The sequence below is a fragment of the Bubalus kerabau genome, chromosome 2 (assembly GCF_029407905.1).
Source record: "Bubalus kerabau isolate K-KA32 ecotype Philippines breed swamp buffalo chromosome 2, PCC_UOA_SB_1v2, whole genome shotgun sequence".
NCBI lineage: Eukaryota > Metazoa > Chordata > Mammalia > Artiodactyla > Bovidae > Bubalus > Bubalus kerabau.
The window spans coordinates 112,382,211-112,404,238 of NC_073625.1; the positions used below are offsets into that span (position 1 = coordinate 112,382,211).

At 36.8% G+C, this 22,028-nt stretch overlaps 1 protein-coding gene across 5 annotated transcripts in view; it reads right to left on the reverse strand.

Annotated features, from left to right (window-relative positions):
• Positions 1 to 22,028, reverse strand: part of POLQ (DNA polymerase theta) — a 103,468-nt gene that overhangs the window by 62,464 nt on the left and 18,976 nt on the right. For all 5 annotated transcript variants that reach the window (XM_055568335.1, XM_055568334.1, XM_055568332.1 and 2 more), the window contains 7 exons: positions 21,100 to 21,246; positions 19,579 to 19,791; positions 11,998 to 12,137; positions 10,483 to 10,672; positions 10,048 to 10,190; positions 1,017 to 1,210; positions 21 to 145 (listed from right to left, as the gene is read on the reverse strand). In XM_055568335.1, coding sequence (XP_055424310.1) covers positions 21 to 145; positions 1,017 to 1,210; positions 10,048 to 10,190; positions 10,483 to 10,672; positions 11,998 to 12,137; positions 19,579 to 19,791; positions 21,100 to 21,246 — 1,152 coding nt within the window. The remainder of the gene's footprint in view (positions 1 to 20; positions 146 to 1,016; positions 1,211 to 10,047; positions 10,191 to 10,482; positions 10,673 to 11,997; positions 12,138 to 19,578; positions 19,792 to 21,099; positions 21,247 to 22,028) is intronic.

Sequence of the window (22,028 nt, forward strand, 5' to 3'; positions counted from 1 at the left end):
GGAATGCTTATTTAACTGACCTGCATAAACAGCAGCTGACTGTTGTAATGACTGAATCTGTCCACGATTGCATCCATATTTCTGATTAATTTCCTTTAAGGGAACTTCACTGATTAAATCTAATAGCACAAGACTGGTAAAAAACCTGGAAAGTAAATTACCAAAAGTACAGTAAGAGGTCACTTACGTTTACTATGAAAGCACAATATAGATGCTGAGAAACAAGAAAGAACCAAAAAAGTTAAGAAAGGGTTTACACCTCTGAGAAAGAGAGAAGATTCTTAATAGGACATAGCATTAGTGGACAAAGAGCTCAATGGTTGTAAAAGTAAATTCTAACATATGTTGACACTATAGGAAAAAACTAATATCTGTATATCAAAAAGATTTCTCCTATATTTCAGTACTACTAACTAATTTTAGGAAATGAGACTTAGTTCAAGAAAGGTGATCGCACAAATATTTTTTAAAAGAATGCTTGATACACAATTATATCATTGAATCATGTTTCAACTGAAATTTGGTTATAAAAAACCAAATCAATTGGCTTTTGATGTGAAAGGTTAACTGTGCCACAAACCATCCAAGTATATTTGGATTATATGCATTTGTATATGATCCTTAAAAAATTTATACTTGAGTATGACATAAATAATATGAAACTATTGCTTTAAGAAAAGCAATTTTATTATATTTCAAAATCTTTCAAATGGCTCTTCTCTACTGGTAATGAATCACTTCTAAGGGTAATACAAACCATATCCTCAAATGAAGCCACACTAAGTTGGCAGTTCTGATTCACATCTTCTTTAAGGGAAGAAGTAATTAAATGTTCTACTTTAAAAAGTCTCAATATACAGTGGCTTCTTATAAGCTACAAAGAAGAAACTAAAATATCAATAAATTTAGTAAATACAAGAAGTTGAAAATTTTACTATATTCAGTCAAAACTGGACATCTGCTGCATATCCAATACGTTGTTAAAAACAGAATAGTCCAGGCTCCCTGATATTTACCTTTTATGGATGGCCATTTGTCGGTGCTGTCTCTCAGTTCTGGCTACTAAATTTCCTTTCACACAGCGAGCCAAGAACCCTTCTTCAACGCCTACTAGCTCTGCCACCCGCTTCATAGAAGCTGGCAACTTCTCCCATAAACAGAAAAATCGATACCAATCAATAGTAGTCCAATCCTCAAACACAGGTGTAACCTAAAGGAAAGAAACATCTTCATTACATCATGCATTACAAAAGGGACAAAATTGTGGATGTGAACTTCATATTAAAAACAAAAGCCTCAATATTTGGATTTCTAAATACGATAATGTCTCATTAATATGGAAACTTCATTTAATCACAAGCAACTCACAGATGAGAAAAACACTAATAACAGCCACCCAAAAAAGGAATAAGAATACAGATATACAAGAATAATGTTTCTCTTTGTCATGGAAATAAGTTAGTATAAATTTTAAAAGTTTTAAACTGTATATGCTAACCACTTGAGTAAATACTAGGAAAATAACTTCAAAAAATATAGAGAAAAATTAATTAAAGAAGTTTAAATGTTATACACAAAAGTGTTTGCTAAACTCAAAAGAAACCAGTAAAAAGACAAGAGAACAAAAGAAGACATGAGACACATTGCACAATGTAAATCCAACTACATCAATAGTAACATTAAATATGAATGGGCTAAATAATCTATCAAAGATAGAGACTAACAGACTGGATTAAAAAAAACAACACAGAATCCAACTATATGCTATCTATAAGAGACACATTACAGATTCAAAAATACAAATAGGTCAAAAGTCTTGTATGGGTGTGAGAGTTGGACCATAAAGAAGGCTAAGTGCCAAAGAATTGACACTTTTGAAATCTGGTGCTAGAGAATACTCTTCAGAGTCTCTGGGAATTGAGGAGATCAAACCAGTCAATCCTAAAGAAAATCAACCCTGAATATCCATTGGAAGGACTGGTGCTAAAGCAGAAGTTCCAATACTTTAAATACCTGATTCCAAGAGTCGACTCATTGTAAAAGTTCCTAATGCTGAGAAAGATTGAAGGCAAGAGGAGAAGAGGGTGACAGAGGATGAGATGGCTAGACTGTATCATCGACTCTCTGGACATGAGTTTGAGCAAGCTCCAAGAGATGATAAAGGTCAGGGAAGTCTGACACGCTGCAGTCCATGGGGTCGCAGAGTTGGACATGACTGAGAGACTGAACACCACCACCACCCATACAATGAATACCATTCTGCATTAAATAACTTAAGTACTGATACATGATAAGACATGGAAGAATCTTAAAAACATCATGCTAAGAGAAAGAAACCAGCTGTAAAAGATAACATATTATATAATTCTATATACTGAATAAGAACAGAATAGAAAGACTACAGAAAAACAGAATGCACACTAATGGTTGCTCAGGGGTAGGGGAGAATGAGAGGGTTGAAAGAAAATGCGGAGTGACTGCTAATAAGTACAGGGTTTCTTTCTGGGGTGATGAAAATGTTATGCAATTAGATGCTACTGATTGCACAACTCTGTGAACATACTAAAAATTATTGACTTGTACACATTAAATGATATACTATGTGAATTGTATTGCAACAAAGCTATTTTCAAAAAAACTCAAATTTTCTATGAGAAAATTTTCAGAACACTCTTGAAAGCCCCAAAATAGACTCAAAGAAACATCTCTTTTCACAAATAAGACCAATCAAATAAAAAAGAAGGATGTCAATCAGTTCTCCTCCATGTTAATGTATAAATTTAACAATGTCAATGAAAATACCAAGTTAATTCTAAGCATTATACTAAAAGGTACGCAAGCAAGAATAGGTATGAACATCAGAAAAGAAGAACAGTGAAACTAACCCTACTGCTGCTGCTGCTGCTGCTGCTAAGTCGCTTCAGTCGTGTCCAACTCTGTGCGACCCCACAGACGGCAGCCCGCCAGGCTCCCCGTCCCTGGGATTCTCCAGGCAAGAACACTGGAGTGGGTTGCCATTTCCTTCTCCAATGCATGAAAGTGAAAAGTGAAAGTGAAGTCACTTAGTCGTGTCCGACTCTAGCAACCCCATGGACTGCAGCCTACCAGGCTCCTCTGTCCATGGGATTTTCCAGGCAAAAGTACTGGAGTGGGATGCCATTGCCTTATTAGATAATACAATAAAAACTTTTAATTAAAACAAAGGTATAGAACAGTCTTTTAGACTCTGTGGGAGAGGGAGAGGGAGAGGGTGGGATGATTTGGGAGAATGGCATTGAAACATGTATAATATCATATATGAAACAAGTCACCAGTCCAGGTTCGATGCACGATACTGGATGCTTGAGGCTGGTGCACTGGGACAATCCAGAGGGATGGTACGGGGAGGGAGGAGGGAGGAGGGTTCAGGATGGGGAACACGTGTATACCTGTGGCGGATTCATGTTGATATATGGCAAAACCAATACAATATTGTAAAGTTAAAAAATAAAATAAAAGAAAAAAAAAGAAAACAAAGGTAATAGCGTACATTAGTAAAATTGGTCTATTGTCAGGTCAACAAATGAAATAAAAATAGACCCAACAACAAATGGAAATTAGAAATGTATCTAAATACAAATGCATATTAGAACATAAAAACTGGGGGGAAAAAAGTTAAATGAAAGCAGAAGAAAATTTTTCAGTCATTGTGTATAAATCAAACCTTTTTAATAAATGAAGACGTGACTACAGATAGCCATTATAAAAAAAGACAAAATTGAAGAACCATATATTAGAATAAACTTTAAATGGAACAGAGCTCAAAAGAGAGAGACTAGAATCATATAATTATTTGAAGAAAATGTGAGAGTATTTCTTTATAATCCCAGAGCGAGCAAATCATTTCTCACTGATTCTAAGGTTCAAAATTCAACTATATATTTTAAAATGCTATACAAAATACACAATAAACAGAATCAAAAGCTGAGTGGAAAACTAGGAGAAAAGTATTTACACCACAAAGAACTACTCTCTTAGTATATATAAAAGAACTGTTAAAACTTAAGAAAAAGACCAAAAATACAATAGAAAAATGTGCAAAAGACACGGACAATTCATAGAAAATAAAAGCATACTGCCTTAAATATACAGAAAAAAAATGTTCAAATTTATCCATAATAAAAATGCAAATTAAAAGTATACACAAAAAGAAAAGCTTAAAAAATATATAAAAGCTTGACAACATACCTTTTTTTATGAGGTTGTAGAAAAATAACCACCTCATATAGCACTAGTAAAATTGGAAAATGATACAAACTCTATGGAGAGCAATTTTGCAAAACCAAAATCACATGTCTTTACACTTTATTCAGCAATCATACTTCTTGGATTCTTTCCTAAAGATACACCTCCATCAAAACTACAATATTATGCACCAAAGTTATTCACTGCAGCATCATTTGCCATACCAGAATATTGGGAACAATTCAAATATTCATCACAGGAACCGACTGAATAAACAACGGTATATCCACATACACAATGGAGTTATACAGATATAAAAAGAATAAAAGTCTTCATGAACTGATAAAGAGTGCTTTCCAAGATATATTGTTAAAGGGGAAAAACAGGTAGAAAGTAATGTATATAGCATGCATGTGTGCTCACTCAGTCGTGTCCAACTCTTTGCAACCACATGGACTGTAACCCACCAGGCTTCTCTGTCCATGGAATTTTCTAGGCAAGAACACTGGAGTGGGTTGTCATTTTCTACTCCAAGGGATCTTCCCGACCTAGGGATCAAATCCAAGTCTCTTGCATCTCCCACACTGTCAGGGCAGATTCTTTACCACTGTGCCTCCTGGCAAGCCTCTTACATTAAATCTAATTTTCATGGAAGTAAACTGGAAGTCTGACCCTAGAGCTCATAATCATAACCCCTGTACAATAAGTGAGACTTATTTTTAAGGCCATGCCAAATAACTGTAAGACCAGCTTTGAGATTCTTCTTAGCCACATTCTCAGACACAGAACTTTGAACATATGAAGTACACATGTGCAGTAGAAATACACATGTTCACTAGAAGGGGGGAAAAAATGGCCCTGTCCAGACATTTCTCCTAGGGCTCATCCCTATACAGTGTTTTTATTGAAATACATTTCTTGATAAGCCTTCTTAATTCTTACAATAATTTCAGATTTACCCCCTACTCACTTGCCTATCAAAACACATATATTTGCTCCTTCCCTCCTCCCAGCTTTATTGAGGTAACTGACAAATGAAATTAAATATATTTATTTAAAGGGTACAATAATATGATTTGATATATGTATTCACAGTGAAATGACTACCACAATCAGGTGATTAGAACATCTGTTACCTCAGTTACCACTGTGTGTGTGTATGGTGAGATTCTCTCTGTAAGCAAATCCAAGTATACAATACAGTATCACTAGCTATAATCACTATGCTAGCTATAATCACTATGCTGTACATTAAATTCCCAGAACTTATTCATCTTACACAGGCATACCTTGGGGATCCTGTAGGTTCATTCTAAAACATCGCAATAAAGCAATTATCACAATCAAGTGAGCCACACAAGTTTTTTGGTTTCCCAGTGCATACAAAAGTAGTCTCAAGTATGCAATAGGATTATGACTAATAAAATCCAAGCACATACTTTAATTTAAAAGTAATTCTGGGAACTTTCCTCATGGTATAGTGGATGGGAATCCTCCTTGCCAATTCAGGGAACAAAGGTTCAATCCCCAGTCCAGGAAGATTCAACATGCCACAGAGCAGAGAAGCCCATGCGTCACAGCTACTGAGCCCACGTGCTACAACTCCTGAGGCCTGCAGGCTCCATGGCCTGTAAGCCACAATTAATGAGCCCCTGTGCTGCAACTCCTGGAGCCCGTGTGCCTAGAACCTGTGCTCCACAAGAGAAGCCACTGCAATGAGAAGCCCGTGCACACAACTAGAGAGTAGTCCCCACTCTCCACAACTAAAGAAAGCCCACACACAGCAACAAAGACCCAGTGCAACTAAAATAAATAAATTATTAAAACAAAATTTTTTTTAATTCTAAAAAACAAAAATAATGCTGGGACTTCCCTGATGTTCCAGTGGTTAAAACTCTGCATCAATGCAGGGGGCCCAGGTTCAATCCCTGGTCAGGGAACTAGATTCCATGTGCCACAACTAAGACCCAGCAAGGCCAAGTAAATATGTTTTCAAAATAATAGTGCTGTTAGGGAATTCTCTGGTAGTCCAGTGAAGTGACTTGGATGCCATTCTCTCATTGCTGAGGACTGGCATTTGGTCCCTGGTTGAAGACAAGCCAACAAAGTATGGCCAAAAATAAATAAATAAAAAACTTTAAATTAAAAAATAAAAACAATGCTGTTAGAAAAATAGCACCAAGAGACTTATTCAATATAAGGTTACCACAAACCCTCAATTTCTAAAAAAGAAATGCAGTATCTTTAAAGCACAATAAAACAAAACAAAGCAACACACAATAAAATAAGAAGTATGCCTGTAACTGAAAGATTGTACCTTTTGACAAACATCTCCCCATATCACCCAGACCCCAGCCCCTGGCAAGGACCATTCCACTTTGTTTCTGAGTTCAACTTTTTCATATTCCACATGGGTGAAACCGTACAAAGTTTATGTTTCTCTGTCTGGTTTATTACATTTAGCACAATGCCCATCAGGTTAATCCATGTTGTCACAAATGGAAAGGCTTCCTCTTTTTTTTAATAGATAAATGATGTTCCATTGTATACACAGCTTTAACTTTCTATTTTAAGCTGATAACTTTGATTCTACACAAAAACTGTATTTTTACTTCTCTATCCCCTCTCATTTAATGCAGTTAATATTACAATTTACATTTTATGTATTCATTAGAAAATTATAATTATTTTCAATGTTTGTCTTTAACTTTTGTATAAGTGATTTGCATATCACCATTACATTCTGAATTCCAAATCTGATTATAAATTTACCTTTTACCAGTGAGTTTTATACATTCCTGTTTTATGTTGTTAAATAGCATCCTTTCATTTCAGCTTAAAGAACTTCCTTTAGCATTTCTTATAAATGCACATCCGGGATGATGAATTTCTTCAGCTTTTGTCTGTCTGAGAAAATCTTTATCTTACCTTCATTTCGGAAAGACAGCATGCTAGGTATAGTATTCTTAGTTGGCAGTTTTCTTCTTTCAATATTTTGATACTTCATACCAATCTCTGTGCAAAGTTTCTGCTGAGAAATCTGACAGCCTTGAGGTTTGCTTGTACTTGACAACAGTCTTTTTTCCTGTTGCTTTCAAAATTCTCATCTTTGATTTTTGACAGTTTGATGTATCGAGATGAAGTCCTTTTGGGGTTGTACCTGTTTGAGGTCCTCTTAGCTTCATGTCCATATCTATCCCCATATTTGGGATATTTTTAGCCAGTATTTCTTTAAATAGACTGTCATTTTCTCTCCCTCCTCCATCTTGGACTTCAATAATATATATGATGGTGTCCCATAAGTCTTGTGGGGTTTTTTCACTCTATACTTTCTAGCCAACCCCCCCCTTCAACACCCCTTCCTCTGGATGTATAATTTCAAATGACCTATCTGAATTCACTGATTCTTTCATCTGCTTTATCAAGTCTGCTTTTGAAGCTCTCTATTGAATTTTACAGATCACTCATTGTATTCTTCAGCTCTGGGATTTGTCGGTTTGGGGGGCTTAGTGGGGTGGGGGCTTTTGTAAAACAGTTTCTATTTCTTTGTTGAACTTCTCATTCTGTTCATGTATTGACTTCTTAATTTTGTTCAGTTGCCTATTTGTGTTTTCTTTAATGAAGTTAACTGAATTTCATTAAAAGGATTATTCTGAATTCTTGGTCAGTCAGTTCATAGATCTCTTTTAGGTTTGGTTACTGAAGCTTTTATTAATTTATTTGGTGATGGTGGTGGTGTCATGTTTCCCTTATTCTTCATTAATCTTGCATGTTGGTATTGGTGTCTGTGCATTTGAGGAAGTGGTCACTTCTTCCAATCTTCATGTTTGCTTTGCCAGAGAAAAGATTTTCACTAGTCAGGCTAGCCTGGGGAAAGAGCCAGCTGGTAGAATTCATGAAGGAACAGGCAGGGCCTCTGGTTGGAGGGGCCATTGGTTCAGTTCTGCAGTCAGAACTGAGCTGCAGTTGGACTACTGCCTGAGCTGCCTGGTCAGGTGAAACTGCTAGCCTGGTTACATGGATAGGCATGACCCATGGCTGTGCTCACACAGTCAAGCAGGTTGGCTGAGCTCTGAGGTTGGGTAGGGATGCTCCTTGGGTTCTCTGGTCAAGCAGGAACAAACTGTACTCCCTGGTTAGTTGGTGCCATTAGCTGGATTCCATGTTCAGGTACAGGCAGAGACTGTGCTCCACAGGTGGGTGGGCCCAAAGGATGAACTCTGTATTCATGCAGGATTCCAGGCTATATTCCAGAGTCAGGCTCCCTGGTCAGGCAAGGCTGCAGGCAAGCTCTGCAGCTGGCAGGGCTGCTGGCTTGGCTCCCTCTCTTTTCTTTTTCTAACTAAAGTCTTTATTATAACTTTTTATTAAAAGCTCATAAATCACATTCTTAATCTGACTCTGTTACTACATTTTCCCTCTATGAATTCCCCCCAGATATTTCTTTACTCTTATAAAAAATAAAAATTTATAAGTATATACATTGAGAATTATGCACAGGTTAGGACTGCCAGCTGGGCAGAACTGCTCACCCTGCTTCCCAATCAAATAGGGACATCATTCTGATGCCACAGAGAATGGAATCATTTGATGGTCTTTCTGATTAAGAGAGAGATGCAGTATCACTGCCATGATCCAAATACTGGTCACTGTGAGCCCCATCTGTTTCTTTGTTCCTAGCTGACCGTTGGTGGTCTATCTAACCTTGCCAATTCCCCTAGGTTTCTCTGAGGTGAGAAAGAAGTGACCTTCCCAAGGGATGGTCCAGAATGCTGAGGAAACTTGACTTGATACCAACCTTGACTCTCTTTTCCCCACTAGAGAAACCATGGACCTCTCCAGTGAGGCACTGTGCTTGCTTGAAGGAGGGGCAACACAGTCAAAGTGAAACCACTGCTCTTAGATTCTAATGTGGCTTCTCTCAGTTTTTGCACTCTAAGAGAGTGTTTTAACCTCACCACCAGATTCTAGGATTTTTAGAAAGTGTTGTTGACTGTGAATAGTTGTTAATTCATATCTTTGATGAGGACTAGAGTCAGAGATCTCTTTTACAACCATCTTGCCTACTTCACTCCCCACATCTACTCTTAATTGCAAAATTAAGTATTTCCAGTCAGGTTCTTGCCAGAGAATATGACCTCAAACTGTATTTTATTCAATTATTATAAAAAATCTTTGTTTTAAGAAATAATATTTATAAAAGATTATCTAATTTAAACAAGCTTTTAAAATTCCCTATCACATTTATTATAAATACTTTATCAAAAAGTAAGTCCCATAGTGTGATTTTTAGGACTACATTTCTCTTAGGCAATAAAATGCAATACTTCTATTTTTTTTGTTGTTTTTTATCTTATTAAGACTAATCAGCTTACTCTTTGCTACAGTTGCTAGACAGCCCAGAATCAATGTTGGGCACAACTGTACATGACTTACTGGTGTTCTTGTTTATGTACCAATCTTTGTTTGAGTTTTACATTATGATCTTATCCTTAATTTCCAGATATCTCATTGCCCCTTGCTATGTTCTTACAAACTGTATAATGCATGTTTTTAATAAATCATCTCAAATCCTTTTGAAAGAAAGCTAGAAAAAACAGACAAGTAGGCAAGCAGATTTAAAAGGTCACTAGAACATTTAGCTTATTACTTTTCATCTTACTTACTACAATTCGTCTTACTTCATCTCTATTCCCACCAGTACTATCCTAGTCAAGGAAAGCAGACAATATATTCCCTTAGGGTATTTTTGATGTTCAGGATTCTTTATAGGTATTTCCTCCCCATTTTCACAAAGATAATAATGAAGAAAACAGAACTTACCAAATAAACAATATGCAGATCATTCTCTAAAACAAAGCCCTTCATTGCTCTTTGTAGGTCAGAGAAAATATCTAAAGTATCAACTGGAGAAAGTGAAGAAGAAAGAGTTGCCGAACCAAGGTGTGTTGGATGATATACATTTCCTGGTTTGGGAGTGGGGGTGGGGAAAAAAAGGATCAAATGTTAAAAATAAAACAAAATATTGTCTTTTGGCATTCTGTAATTAATCTTTCAGGCTCTGATCAATTTTACAAACAGAATCCAATGCATGGATATTTATCAGCAGGCTCTATGCTACTTGTCTGATGTTGCTGAACACAGCACTGATTCACTTAAAATGAGTTGATAAGTCAATTTTCTTTTACTAAAACAGTCTTAGATACTCTAAATCACTAAAGATAAAAAAGGAAGTTGCAATTCAGAAGTCATATTTACCTTCTGTTCCATCACTAGCTTCAGTAATCTGGATGAATTCATTTTCTAGTAACCACATTACACAGGCCTCAATTGCTCCTTTATTTTTCTGAATTCCCTGCTTCCCTTCTTTCATACTTGCAGCTAAAAATGTGCAAGAAGCATAAGTCTGTATATCTTGTGATGTACTTGCCACTCCACCAACTATTATCTGAGAAAAGAAGTTTGAAATCTTCTGTAACTTTTTAATAAGACACAGGCCCTCATAAAATAAATTATTTTTTCTCTTAAAATGTTATCAGCTTCTTAATGCAGAGACTCTTTATTAACTCTTCCATCATAATTCATTACAAAAATAGATAACACCTATTGACAACATGGAAAGTTTTCCTTAAAAGTAGATCCAGGGATTTCCTTGGTGATTCAGTGGTTAAGAATCCACCTTGTAATGCAAGGAACATGGGTTCAATCCATGGTCAGGGAACTAGATCCCACATGCTGTGAAGCAACTAAGCCCACAACTAGAGAGTCAGTGTGCCTCAACAAAAGATCCCATGTGCTGCTACTAAGACCCAAAGCAAATATATCAAATATATATATATATTTTTAAGTAGATCCAACATGTTCTCACAAATGAAATTAGATGAATCATTATCTATCTAAAATGCAGGAACTAACAATACAATTAAATAATATGCATATACATATATATATATATAAATAGGTGGCGCTAGTGGTGAAGCATCTGCTTGTCAATGCAGGAGACGCAAGAGTCACAGGTTTGATCCCTAGGTCGGGAAGATCCCCTGGAGAAGGAAATGGCCACTCCAGTATTCTTGCCTGGAAAATTTCATGGAGAGGAGCCTGGCAGGCTACAGTCCACGGGGTCACTAAGAGTCAGACACAACTGAGCAACTAAGCACACACACATTATCTGTATGGAGGAACTAAGGTCCATTGTTGTCATCTTTTTTAAAAAATTCAGAAAATAATAAAGAACACCTAAAAAATAAACAGAACCATCTGGCATTTGGGTTTCAATCTGCTATTTTGAAGAAGATTTATATGGTACTAGCTGTATTAATGGAGAAGGCAATGGCACCCCACTCCAGTATTTTTGCCTGGAAAATCCCATGGACAGAGGAGCCTGGTAGGCTGCAGTCCATGGGGTCGCTAGGAGTCGGACACAACTGAGCAACTTCACTTTCACTTTCACTTTTCACTTTCATGCATTGGAGAAGGAAATGGCAACCCACTCCAGTGTTCTTGCCTGGAGAATCCCAGGGACAGGGGAGCCTGGTGGGCTGCCGTCTATGGGGTTGCACAGAGTCGGACACAACTGAAGTGATTTAGCAGCAGCAGCAGCTGTATTAATCTCCAGGAAATAACTATATAAAATAAAAGAGATTCAGACTTGGGAAGTTTATAAATAATCTTATAAAGAAACAGAAAGCTAAGATTTTTAACACACTAAAGCTCTACCATTGTAGTATATGAACAAAAAAGTGAATGGTAATTTAGTGAACTCCCTCTTACCTCCAGAATCGCTCTTATCATGCTTGAGGTTACTTCTTCTCCTTGTCTTTGCAAACAGCTACGAACAGGTTTCAGAGATCCCTGAAGTAGAGTTACACCTTTTGATTTCTCAGAGTTTTTACAAACTAAGATACTCTCACCTATAACGGAAAAAAAAAAAAAAATTTTGCAAAATCCCAATACATCTCCATATCTGCTAAAGAGATTTTAAACTGTCTTACTTGTTTAAAAGGAGACAACAGATGACAGTGGCTGTTATAGAATTACCACAAATGTTTTTATTTTCTGAATTTTGGATCGAAGGGGATCACAATATGCTATATCAAAATATGCCACTTTAGCATAAGGATTATTTTGACCTGAAGGCAACTGAGAAGCAGCAAACATAGAGCTCTCTGCCTTCTCCCTATTTCTTAGAAGCAGGACATAAACATCTCTGTGAATGTGTTCCCCTTCCTGCCTCTCAAACCAGGAGAAAAATTCCTATCACTGGAGACAAAAATTCAGCACTGACATAGGTGTGCACAGACCTTACTATATAAAGCTTAACTTGCATTAATTTCCAGCACATACCTACCCTTCCACAATGTACCACCCCCTCGAAGCCCAAACCCCTTTTCTTTTTTAATTTATTTTTAATTGGAAGATAATTGCTTTACAGTGCTGTGTTGGTTTCTGCCATACATCAACATGAATCAGCCATAGATACATATGTCTCCTCCTCTTGAATCCCACTTCCACCTTCAACACCACCTCATCCCTCTAGGTTGTCACAGAGCACCAGATTTGAGCTCCTTGCGTCATACAGCAAATTCCTGCAGGCTATCTATTTTACATATGGTGATGTACATGTCTCACCCTCTCCTTCCCCTACTGTGTCCACAAGTCTGTTCTCTATGTCTGCATTTTTATTACTGCCCTGCAAATAGGTTCATCAATTTAGACCAAAATCTAGACCACTTTCCTAGATTCCATATATACGTATTAATACACAACATTTTTTCTGTGACTTAACTTCAATCAGTATTGAAGGTTCAATCTGTATTGAAGGCTCTAGGTTCATTCACCTCATTAGAACTGACTCAAATGCATTCCTTTTACGGCTGAGTAATATTTCATTGTATACAAGTACCACAACTTCTTTATCCATTCATCTCTTGATAGACATCTAGGTTGCTTACATGTCCTAGCTATTATACATAGTGCTGCAATGAACATTGGGGTACACATGTCTTTTTCAATTATGACCAACCCCCTTTCCTTTGTCTTGTCACTTCTCTACAATTTATCACTCTCTGTTAAAAGGATACATAAACCCCCAGCATCTAACTGCTTCCTTGGATTTTTATTTCAGTTAAGGACAACATGTATGTAAAAAATTAAACATCGACTCAAATATGTATGGCTTTTTTTCCTGTTACTCTGTAATTCATCACTTTAATTTGCAAGCACAAGGCATAGAACCTAAGAGGGTAAAAGTTTTTTTTTTTTTCCTTCCATACAGTACTATTATCAGTGAATAATTAAGTATGCAATAGTAATAGACACTCTGAAAACTATAAAGGAAAATGTATATACAAATTATTACTAGTTATGAAGCTACATACCATCTCCTGTGTCCCTGTCCTTTGAAGTATAAAAAGCTTTTGCTTTAGTCTTCCCAGGTGCTGCTAGTGGTAAAGAATCTGCCTGCCAATGCAGGAGACACAAGAGACACAGGTTCAATCCCTGGGTCAGAAGATCCCCTGGAGAAGGGAATGGCACCCCACTACAGTATTCTTGCCTGGAAAATTCCATGGACAGAGGAGCATGGCAGGCTCGAGTCCATGGGTCCACAAAGAGGCAGACACAACTGAGTATATAGGTTTTCAGTTTCTCAGGCCTCCCTTGAGTCTCAAAAGGCTGACTGAAGAGTTAATGATTAGTAAACGTGAAGACATAGAAACAAAGAATAACTGCTGGCCTGGGAAACTGCTAACAATATAGAGTATAAACCAGCTACAAAGCAGAGTCACTGAACTCTCAGTTCCTTCAAAGGTATAGATAAAAGGTCTGACACATATTCCTAAGCTGTTTTATAAGAAGCAGACTCCCAGATAAAAACTGCTAACTACAAGTACATAGACCCCAACCAGTTGAACCCAGAAAATTGGTGATGCTTGAAACTTCACCTTGATGCTAACCAATCTGAGAACTGTGCACAAGCTGCTCATTCACCCTGAAGTCCCTTTCCTCACACTGACTTTAAAAAAGCCCTTTGCCTGCACCAAGATATTAAGATCGTTTTTAAAGACACTAGTTCACATTCTTCTCCTTCACAGTTAGCTGGTTTCGAATAAGGTCACTTTCCTTGACTCAACACCTTGTCACTTGACTTATTGGCATATCGTGCAGTGAGTAGCCAAACCTGAGCTCCACTAACAGTTATACATGACGATAATACAAAGTCAAAAATACTGCTGGATACCTAAAAATCACAATATAAAACTCACTAATTTAAATGCTTTAGGCTACTGAGACAGTCAAATGAACAAAAATATGTCAAAGCACTTATTAATTAAAAACATATTCAAATATACAATTTATAAAAACATAAACACTTACTATAACAATTAAGACTAGAGAAAACCCTTTTTTTCCCAAATGAATTCAATAGTAGGGGAAAGGAAGCAGTAAACAAGATGTTCAAGAGGTAAAAGGAAGGCCACTTGCATTACAGAACAATAAAAATAAAAGTAGATTGTGGTGGACCATTCTAACCACCTAGGCAGAAGGAAAATATAGATGATGCTTTCCCTACACTGACTGCCAAATTGAGAATCAAGATAGGAAAAATGTAAGAACTATAAACTTGATAACCATTGGTTATTTATCCCAAATATTACAAAAAACATTAGGTACCATCAAAACAAAGAGAAGTGAATATACCACCTGACACTTACAATAATTATAAAATAGCCTAACTTAAAACAAAAAAACTATCTAGAAAATGAATCAACTAGCATTATCAATAGGTTAAAAACCACTTTGACCTGCATACAGCTCTTCTAGGATTTGATTCTTCAACAAAATAGATAACCACTTTTCAGGATAATCAAGATTTATGAAAATGCAAAAATAATACCAATATATATTTCTAGGTCCTGTTCGCACTTGCCTAGGGAAGCTGTATCCACTTCATAATAGAGAAGTCAATTTGAATCAAATCATGCATAGACTTGATATAGATAGATCCACAAACCATTTAACTTGTAAATCACTGTTTTGGCACAAAGCACCATCATCCTACATTGGAAGGTTCCAAGAAATCCACAGAAAGATTAAACAGTCATCTAAATAAAACACCAGGGAAATTAATATCATTTATAAAATGCACAGAAGTTACCAAGATGCTACATAGTCCAAAGAGCATGACCAGGTATTTAAATCTTCATGATTGACATGAAACCATTTATTTGCACACTTAAGAAATTCTGAGCAAGCCATATGTCATCCTGAAATGAAGCATTGTCATTGTTCTTGTTTAGGTGCTAAGTTGTGTCCAATTCTTTTGCAACCCCATGGACTGTAGCCCACTAGGCTCCTCTATCTACACGATTTCCCAGACAAGAATATTGGATTGGGTTTCCATCTCCTTCTCCAGAGGATCTTGCCATTTCCTTCTCCATGGGATCTTCCCAACCCAGGGATCAAACCGTAGTCTCCTGCATTGGCAGGTGGATTCTTTACCACTGGAAGCCCTGAAGTGGAGCACTACGCAAAGTCAAAATCTCAGAAGTTTCCAAGACCTCAAAAACAAAGTTGTTGTGGTCTTTGTTTGAATGTTATCTGATATACTGCTTGATATTAACCCAGGCTGCCAACATTCCAATTCTTCTTCTTCATGAGAAAGATAAGCACAAGCAAAGAATGTAGCAAGGTAAATAAAACCTCTTTATCTTCTACATTATCTTAAAGACCCTCTGGGCTTGAGAGAAGACTATCTGTATAAAAAAAACTGACACAACACTCTCCAGAGTTGAGTCTAATTGAGAAATCAAGGGTAGAAAGAGGCAGTTAAAAATGAGACTGGAATGTTTTAGTCTCTTCCTCTCATCCTTTTTAAACACATAAATGTAATCTGTATCAGTTCAGTTGCTCAGTTGTGTCTGACTCTTTGCAACCCCATGGACTGAAGAACGCCAAACTTCCCTGTCCCTCACCAACTCTTGGAGCTTACTCAAATTCATGTCCGTAGAGTCGGTGATGCCATCCAACCATCTCATCTTCTGCCGTCCCCTTCTCTTCCCACCTTCAATCTTTCCCAGCATCAGGGTCTTTTCATATCAGTCAGTTCTCTGCATCAGGTGGCCAAAGTATTGGAGTTTCGGTTTCATCATCAATCCTTCCAATAAATATTCAGGACTGATTTCCTTTAAGATGGACTGGTTGGATTTCCTTGCTGTCCAAAGGACTCTCAAGAGTCTTCTCCAACACCACAGTTCAAAAGTATCAATTCTTCAGGGCTCAGCTTTCTTTATAGTCCAACTCTCACATCCAGACATGACCACTGGAAAAACCATAGCCTTGACTAGACAAGACTTTTCAATATGCTGTCTAGGTTGGTCATAGCTTTTCTTCCAAGGAGCAACTGTCTTTTAATTTCATGGCTGCGGTCACCATCTGCAGTGATTTTGGAGCCCAAGAAAATAAAGTCTGACACTGTTTCTACTGTTTCCCCATCTATTTGCCATGAAGTGATGGGATCAGATGCCATGATCTTAGTTTCCTGAATGCTGAGTTTTAAGCGAACTTTTTCACTCTCTGCTTTCACTTTAATCAAGAGGCTCTTTAGTTCTTCTTCGCTTTCTGCTATTAGGGTGGTGTCATATGCATATCTGAGGTTATTGATATTTATCCCGGCAATCTTGATTCCAGCTTGTGCTTCATCCAGCCCAGTGGTTCTCATGATGTACTCTGTAAATAAGTGAAATAAATACAGTGACAATATACAGCCTTGATATATTCCTTTCCTGATTTGGACCCAGTCTGTTATTCCATGTCCAGTTCTGTTACTTCTTGACCTGCATACAGATATCTCAGGAGGCAGGTCAGGTGGTCTGGTATTCCCACCTCTTTAAGAACTTTACACAGTTTATCGTGATCCACACAGTCAAAGGCTTTGGCATATAAAGCAGATGTTTTTCTGGAACTCTCTTGCTCTTTCGATAATCCAGCGGATGTTGGCAATTTGATCTCTGGTTCCTCTGCCTTTTCTAAATCCAGCTTGAACATCTGGAAGTTCACGATTCACGTACTATTGAAGCCTGACTTGAAGAATTTTGAGCATTAATTTGCTAGCGTGTGAGATGACTGCAACTGTGCGGTAGTTTGAGCATTCTCTGGCATTGACTTTCTTTGGGATTGGAATGAAAACGGACCTTTTCCAGTCCTGTGGCCACTGCTGAGTTTTCCAAATTTGCTGGCATATTGAGTGCAGCACTTTCACAGCATCATCTTTTAGGATTTGAAATAGCTCAACTGGAATTCCATCACCTCCATTAGCTTTGTTCGTAGTGATGCTCCTAAGGCCAACTTTTCTTTGCATTCTAGGATGTCTGGCTCTAGGTGAGTGATCACACCATCGTGATTATCTGGGTCGTGAAGATCTTTTTTGTATAGTTCTGTGTATTCTTGCCACCTCTTCTTAAATTCTTCTGCTTCTGTTAGGTCCACACAATCTGTCCTTTATTGTACCCATCTTTGCATGAAATCTTCCCTTGGTATCTCTAACTTCCTTGAAGAGATCTCTAGTCTTTCCCATTCTATTGTTTTCCTCTCTTTTTTTTGCACTGATCACTAAGGAAGGCTGTCTTATCTCTCCTTGCTATTCTTTGGAACTCTGCATTCAAATGGGTATATCTTTCCTTTTCTCCTTTGCCTTTCGCTTCTCTTCTTTTCTCAGCTATTTGTAAGGCCTCCTCAAACAACCATTTTGCCTTTTTGCATTTCTCTTTCTTGGGGATGGTCCTGATCACTGCCTCCTGTACAATGTCATGAACCTCCGTCCATAGCTCTTCAGGCATTCTGTCTATCAGATCTAATCCCTTGAATGTATTTGTCACTTCTACTGTATAACGTAAGGGATTTGATTTAGGTCAAATGTGCATATTTTGTAGCTAAAGTAAGAGACAGAAGCAGGATAAACTTCTTCGATGACTATAGTAATAGAAATCAATGAGTTACAAGGCTTTTTTAATCAACAAACTTTAATTAAAAGACTAATGGCCCTTAGGGATTATAGATAGATGAATCATTTGCTACTAGGACTGAGACTGATAGTTCACCCTAATAGCCATTCTCTCATTCTTCCTTTGGGCTTCCCTGGTGGCTCAGACGGTAAAGTGTGTGCCTGTAATGCAGGAGACCCAGGTTCGATCCCTAGGTCAGGAAGATCCCCTGGAGAAGGATATGGCAACCCACTCCAGTACTCTTGCCTGGAAAATTCCATGGACAGAGGAGCCCTGTAAGCTACAGTCCATGGGGTCGCAAAGAGTCAAACACAACTGAGTGACTTCACTTTACTTCTTCATTCTTCCTTTAATAAAACCCCTAAATGTCAGCTGAACTGATGACCACTCAGCTAGATTATATTCATCAGCTTCCCTGTAGCTGGGGAATATAAACATGTGACTATGTTCTGGCCAATTGTATGTAAGAACAAATACTATGTGTAACTTCTGGGAAGTGCCCTTAAAGGGCAGGATGTGCCCGTTTATTTCCTCAACTCTCCATCCTGATGGCTGAAATGCAGATGTGATAACAGAGACTGCAGTAGCCATCTTATACCATAAGATAGAAACGCTATTGCTTGAACATGGAAAAACAAACTAAAAGAAAGTGTGACAGAGAACATTCCTCTCAAAGTTCTTAAATATTAGAAGACTCAACAATGTAGTCATACCCAGAATAATATAGCAGGCATGAATATTTGCTGCCATCTTGATATTTAATTTAAACAAGTCTTTTCCCTACTACTGAAGAAATTAAGTTTTATTTGCACTGCTGGCAATATTATCACTACTTGCTGATACAAAAAATTGAAAATGTGTTTTCAGAGTCAGTACCAATTTAGAAAGAGAAAGAGGGTACATGAAGTTCCTATTTCAAAAGTGTGAGAGAGTACTTCCCAGCTCTCAGAATCCCTAGTTAAACTCTAATACCAGACACCTAAAAAGAATTAATAACCAAAAAAATCAATCCCTTCATTAGCAGAAAACAGCAGATGGTACTGGAAATTAAAGGTCATCTTCCAGCTAATGTGATGCCATCTGATAAACATAATACTGAATCATTTCACTGTATATAACACAAAAGAAAATCTTTTAGCGAAGATTTTTTTACATTACTAGAAAAACCAATAGTTGATGATATGAAGATTTTAAGTTATACTCTATATAAATATTAAGTAAATCCAAAAGGATGACCTTTAGTTTTGGATAACAAAGAAATATAACATGATGAGAAATAGGTTGCTATTCAATTTCAAGTAGACTGACACTATCCTTCAGCAACACTATCAGAGAATTCAAACTCACTTACCTACTGTGTCTACGCCTTTCCTGCCAGCACGACCAACCATCTGCTTGTAAGTAAGAATATCTAGAAGTCTACCACTGAAAATAGGAGTGCGAATGATTACACGACGTGCAGGTAAATTCACACCAGATGACAGAGTAGAAGTTGCTGCCAAGACTCGAATCTGACCTTGACGGAAGGCTCCTTCAATGATATCTCTCTCCTCAAAAGTAAGACCTAAAAAAAAGAAATTATAATAGCATATATTTATAAACATATGAGGAAAACATTACACTTGATCACTTACAAATTGATCTGAGAATCTAATACAACCTTGTAAAGATTTTTTTAAGCTACTGTTACGACTGTAAACAAAGAAGTAATCACAGTCTGCCAACCCTAGTACAGTTCTATCTCCTTCTAGACCGGGGGCTGTCAAACTTTATCTGTAAACATTTTAGATTTTGCAGGACAGATAATCTCTGTTGCAACTAATCAACTCTGCCACTGTCACATGGAACAGCCGTAAAACAAATGGGCAAGACTGTATGCTATTTACAAAAACAGCTGGATTTGACTAGCAGACTGTAGTTTGCTGAAACCTGCTCTAGAAAAAAACACCCTGAAGGTACAGACATGCTTTACTCAAGACAGTATCTGATGGTGTATCCAAGACAGTGGTCAGGCATATAAATAAATATCTGAAGGACAAATACATGAGTAAATGAAAAACAGCAAACAAAATATACACTTATATTGCTTATTTTTTATTTTCATTTTTTTAAAAAGTCAAGAGAATTGGGGTTCTTAGTTTGTAAATTAAGTCCTGGGTCCACCAATATTCACTTTATTAGCATGTATTATAGTTTATATACAATGAAAATATTTTTATGTGTTTGTGTGTAGATATATATTTTTTAAATTTATTTTTACATAGCATGATAAAATTTTTAAGTAAACTAAAAAGGTTAAGTTCCTAATTGTAGAAACTATATATTCTGAATCATATCCTTAGCACATATCAACATGGACAGATCACTCCCTGAAAGAAGTTATTTAATTCACTGACTGTCATAATCCTTGCAATTTTGACAACCCAGGTATGAGGTTTTAAACATTTGTAACTATTTCAAAATACAATATGACAAATTCTAAAATTAATTCGATTTTGATGTATTTGTAAGAATATTACAAATACCCCTAGATATAAAAGGAAATATTCAGAGTGGCATAAAATTAGGATAGCAAGTACCACTTCAACCTAAGTTCTAAGGAAACAAAGTATAGAAATATAATCACTTTAGAATTCACATCCCCAATAGTACCAAAAAAGCTTGTATCTAGTACTTATATACCATACAGACAAGTAAATAATCCTGCATGTGTTTTATTCCTGTTTAATCTTAATCCACAATGTCTTAAATGGAAATTTAAGAGTATTAAGTGTGATTAATGAGAAATCAAATGCAAATCAAACATAAAAATAAAGAAATTTTAAGTATTTTTGGAGGGGGCTTCATAATAACATATTAAATATATGGATACCTGCATGATGAAATGCTACTCCCCACGGCACAGTTTTCTGCAATACAGAGTCCAATCCTGAAGGTGAACGTTTTAACTGATCCATCACTTCTAGGAGGCCCTTTTGTTCCAGCATCACTGGTGGAAGTTCAGATGATCTTACCAATCCTGTCAAAAAAAACTGTCAACACTGTTCACCTCGCCTTGGACCTCTTTTACTGCTATCTGCCTGAGTCATGACAGAAGGCAATGGTTCTGAAACTACTTATTAATCACCTGGATATATTTTAAAAATATTGATGTCTGGCTCTCTCCCCTGGATTCCGTGACATGATGCAACCTGGACATCATGATTTTTAAATCTCCCTAGGCAATTCTAATGTGCACCAAAGTTTAGGAAACACTGTTAGGTTGAGATCAAGCCCACAGGAGGAGATCAAAAGAACCAGCTGAAAGGAGGAGAAAATTACAAATACCAGCACTCAGAGCCTAAAATAAATCCTTGCTCAACGTGTGCCCCCACCAAACCAGCAGTGTCAGAATCACATAGGAGCTTAATTCTGTGTGACAATTCTTCTAGCCTTTTTGGCACCAATGTGGTGATTAATCATACATTACCCTCTGTTTTTTCCCTCTATGTATAACTTCCCCAGAAGATTTTCTTAGATGCAAGAACTATATTTTCTTTAAAAATAACTTAGACTTTGGATTTCTCAACTAGTAAACTTTCTCATAGAATATATATTATATTTTATATATTTTTAAATCTTTTTGGTAAACTTCTCCTAAATTCTGAGGACCACAGATGGTTGTCAATTTTTTACTTCTCTAAAAACAATTTAAAATTTTTAAAAATTATCTTTGTCCCCTTATTTAAAAAGAAAAATAATTTTAACATAAAAAAAATTAGTATGGATAATTTCAAAATTTAAACGTCATCTTTATGAAAA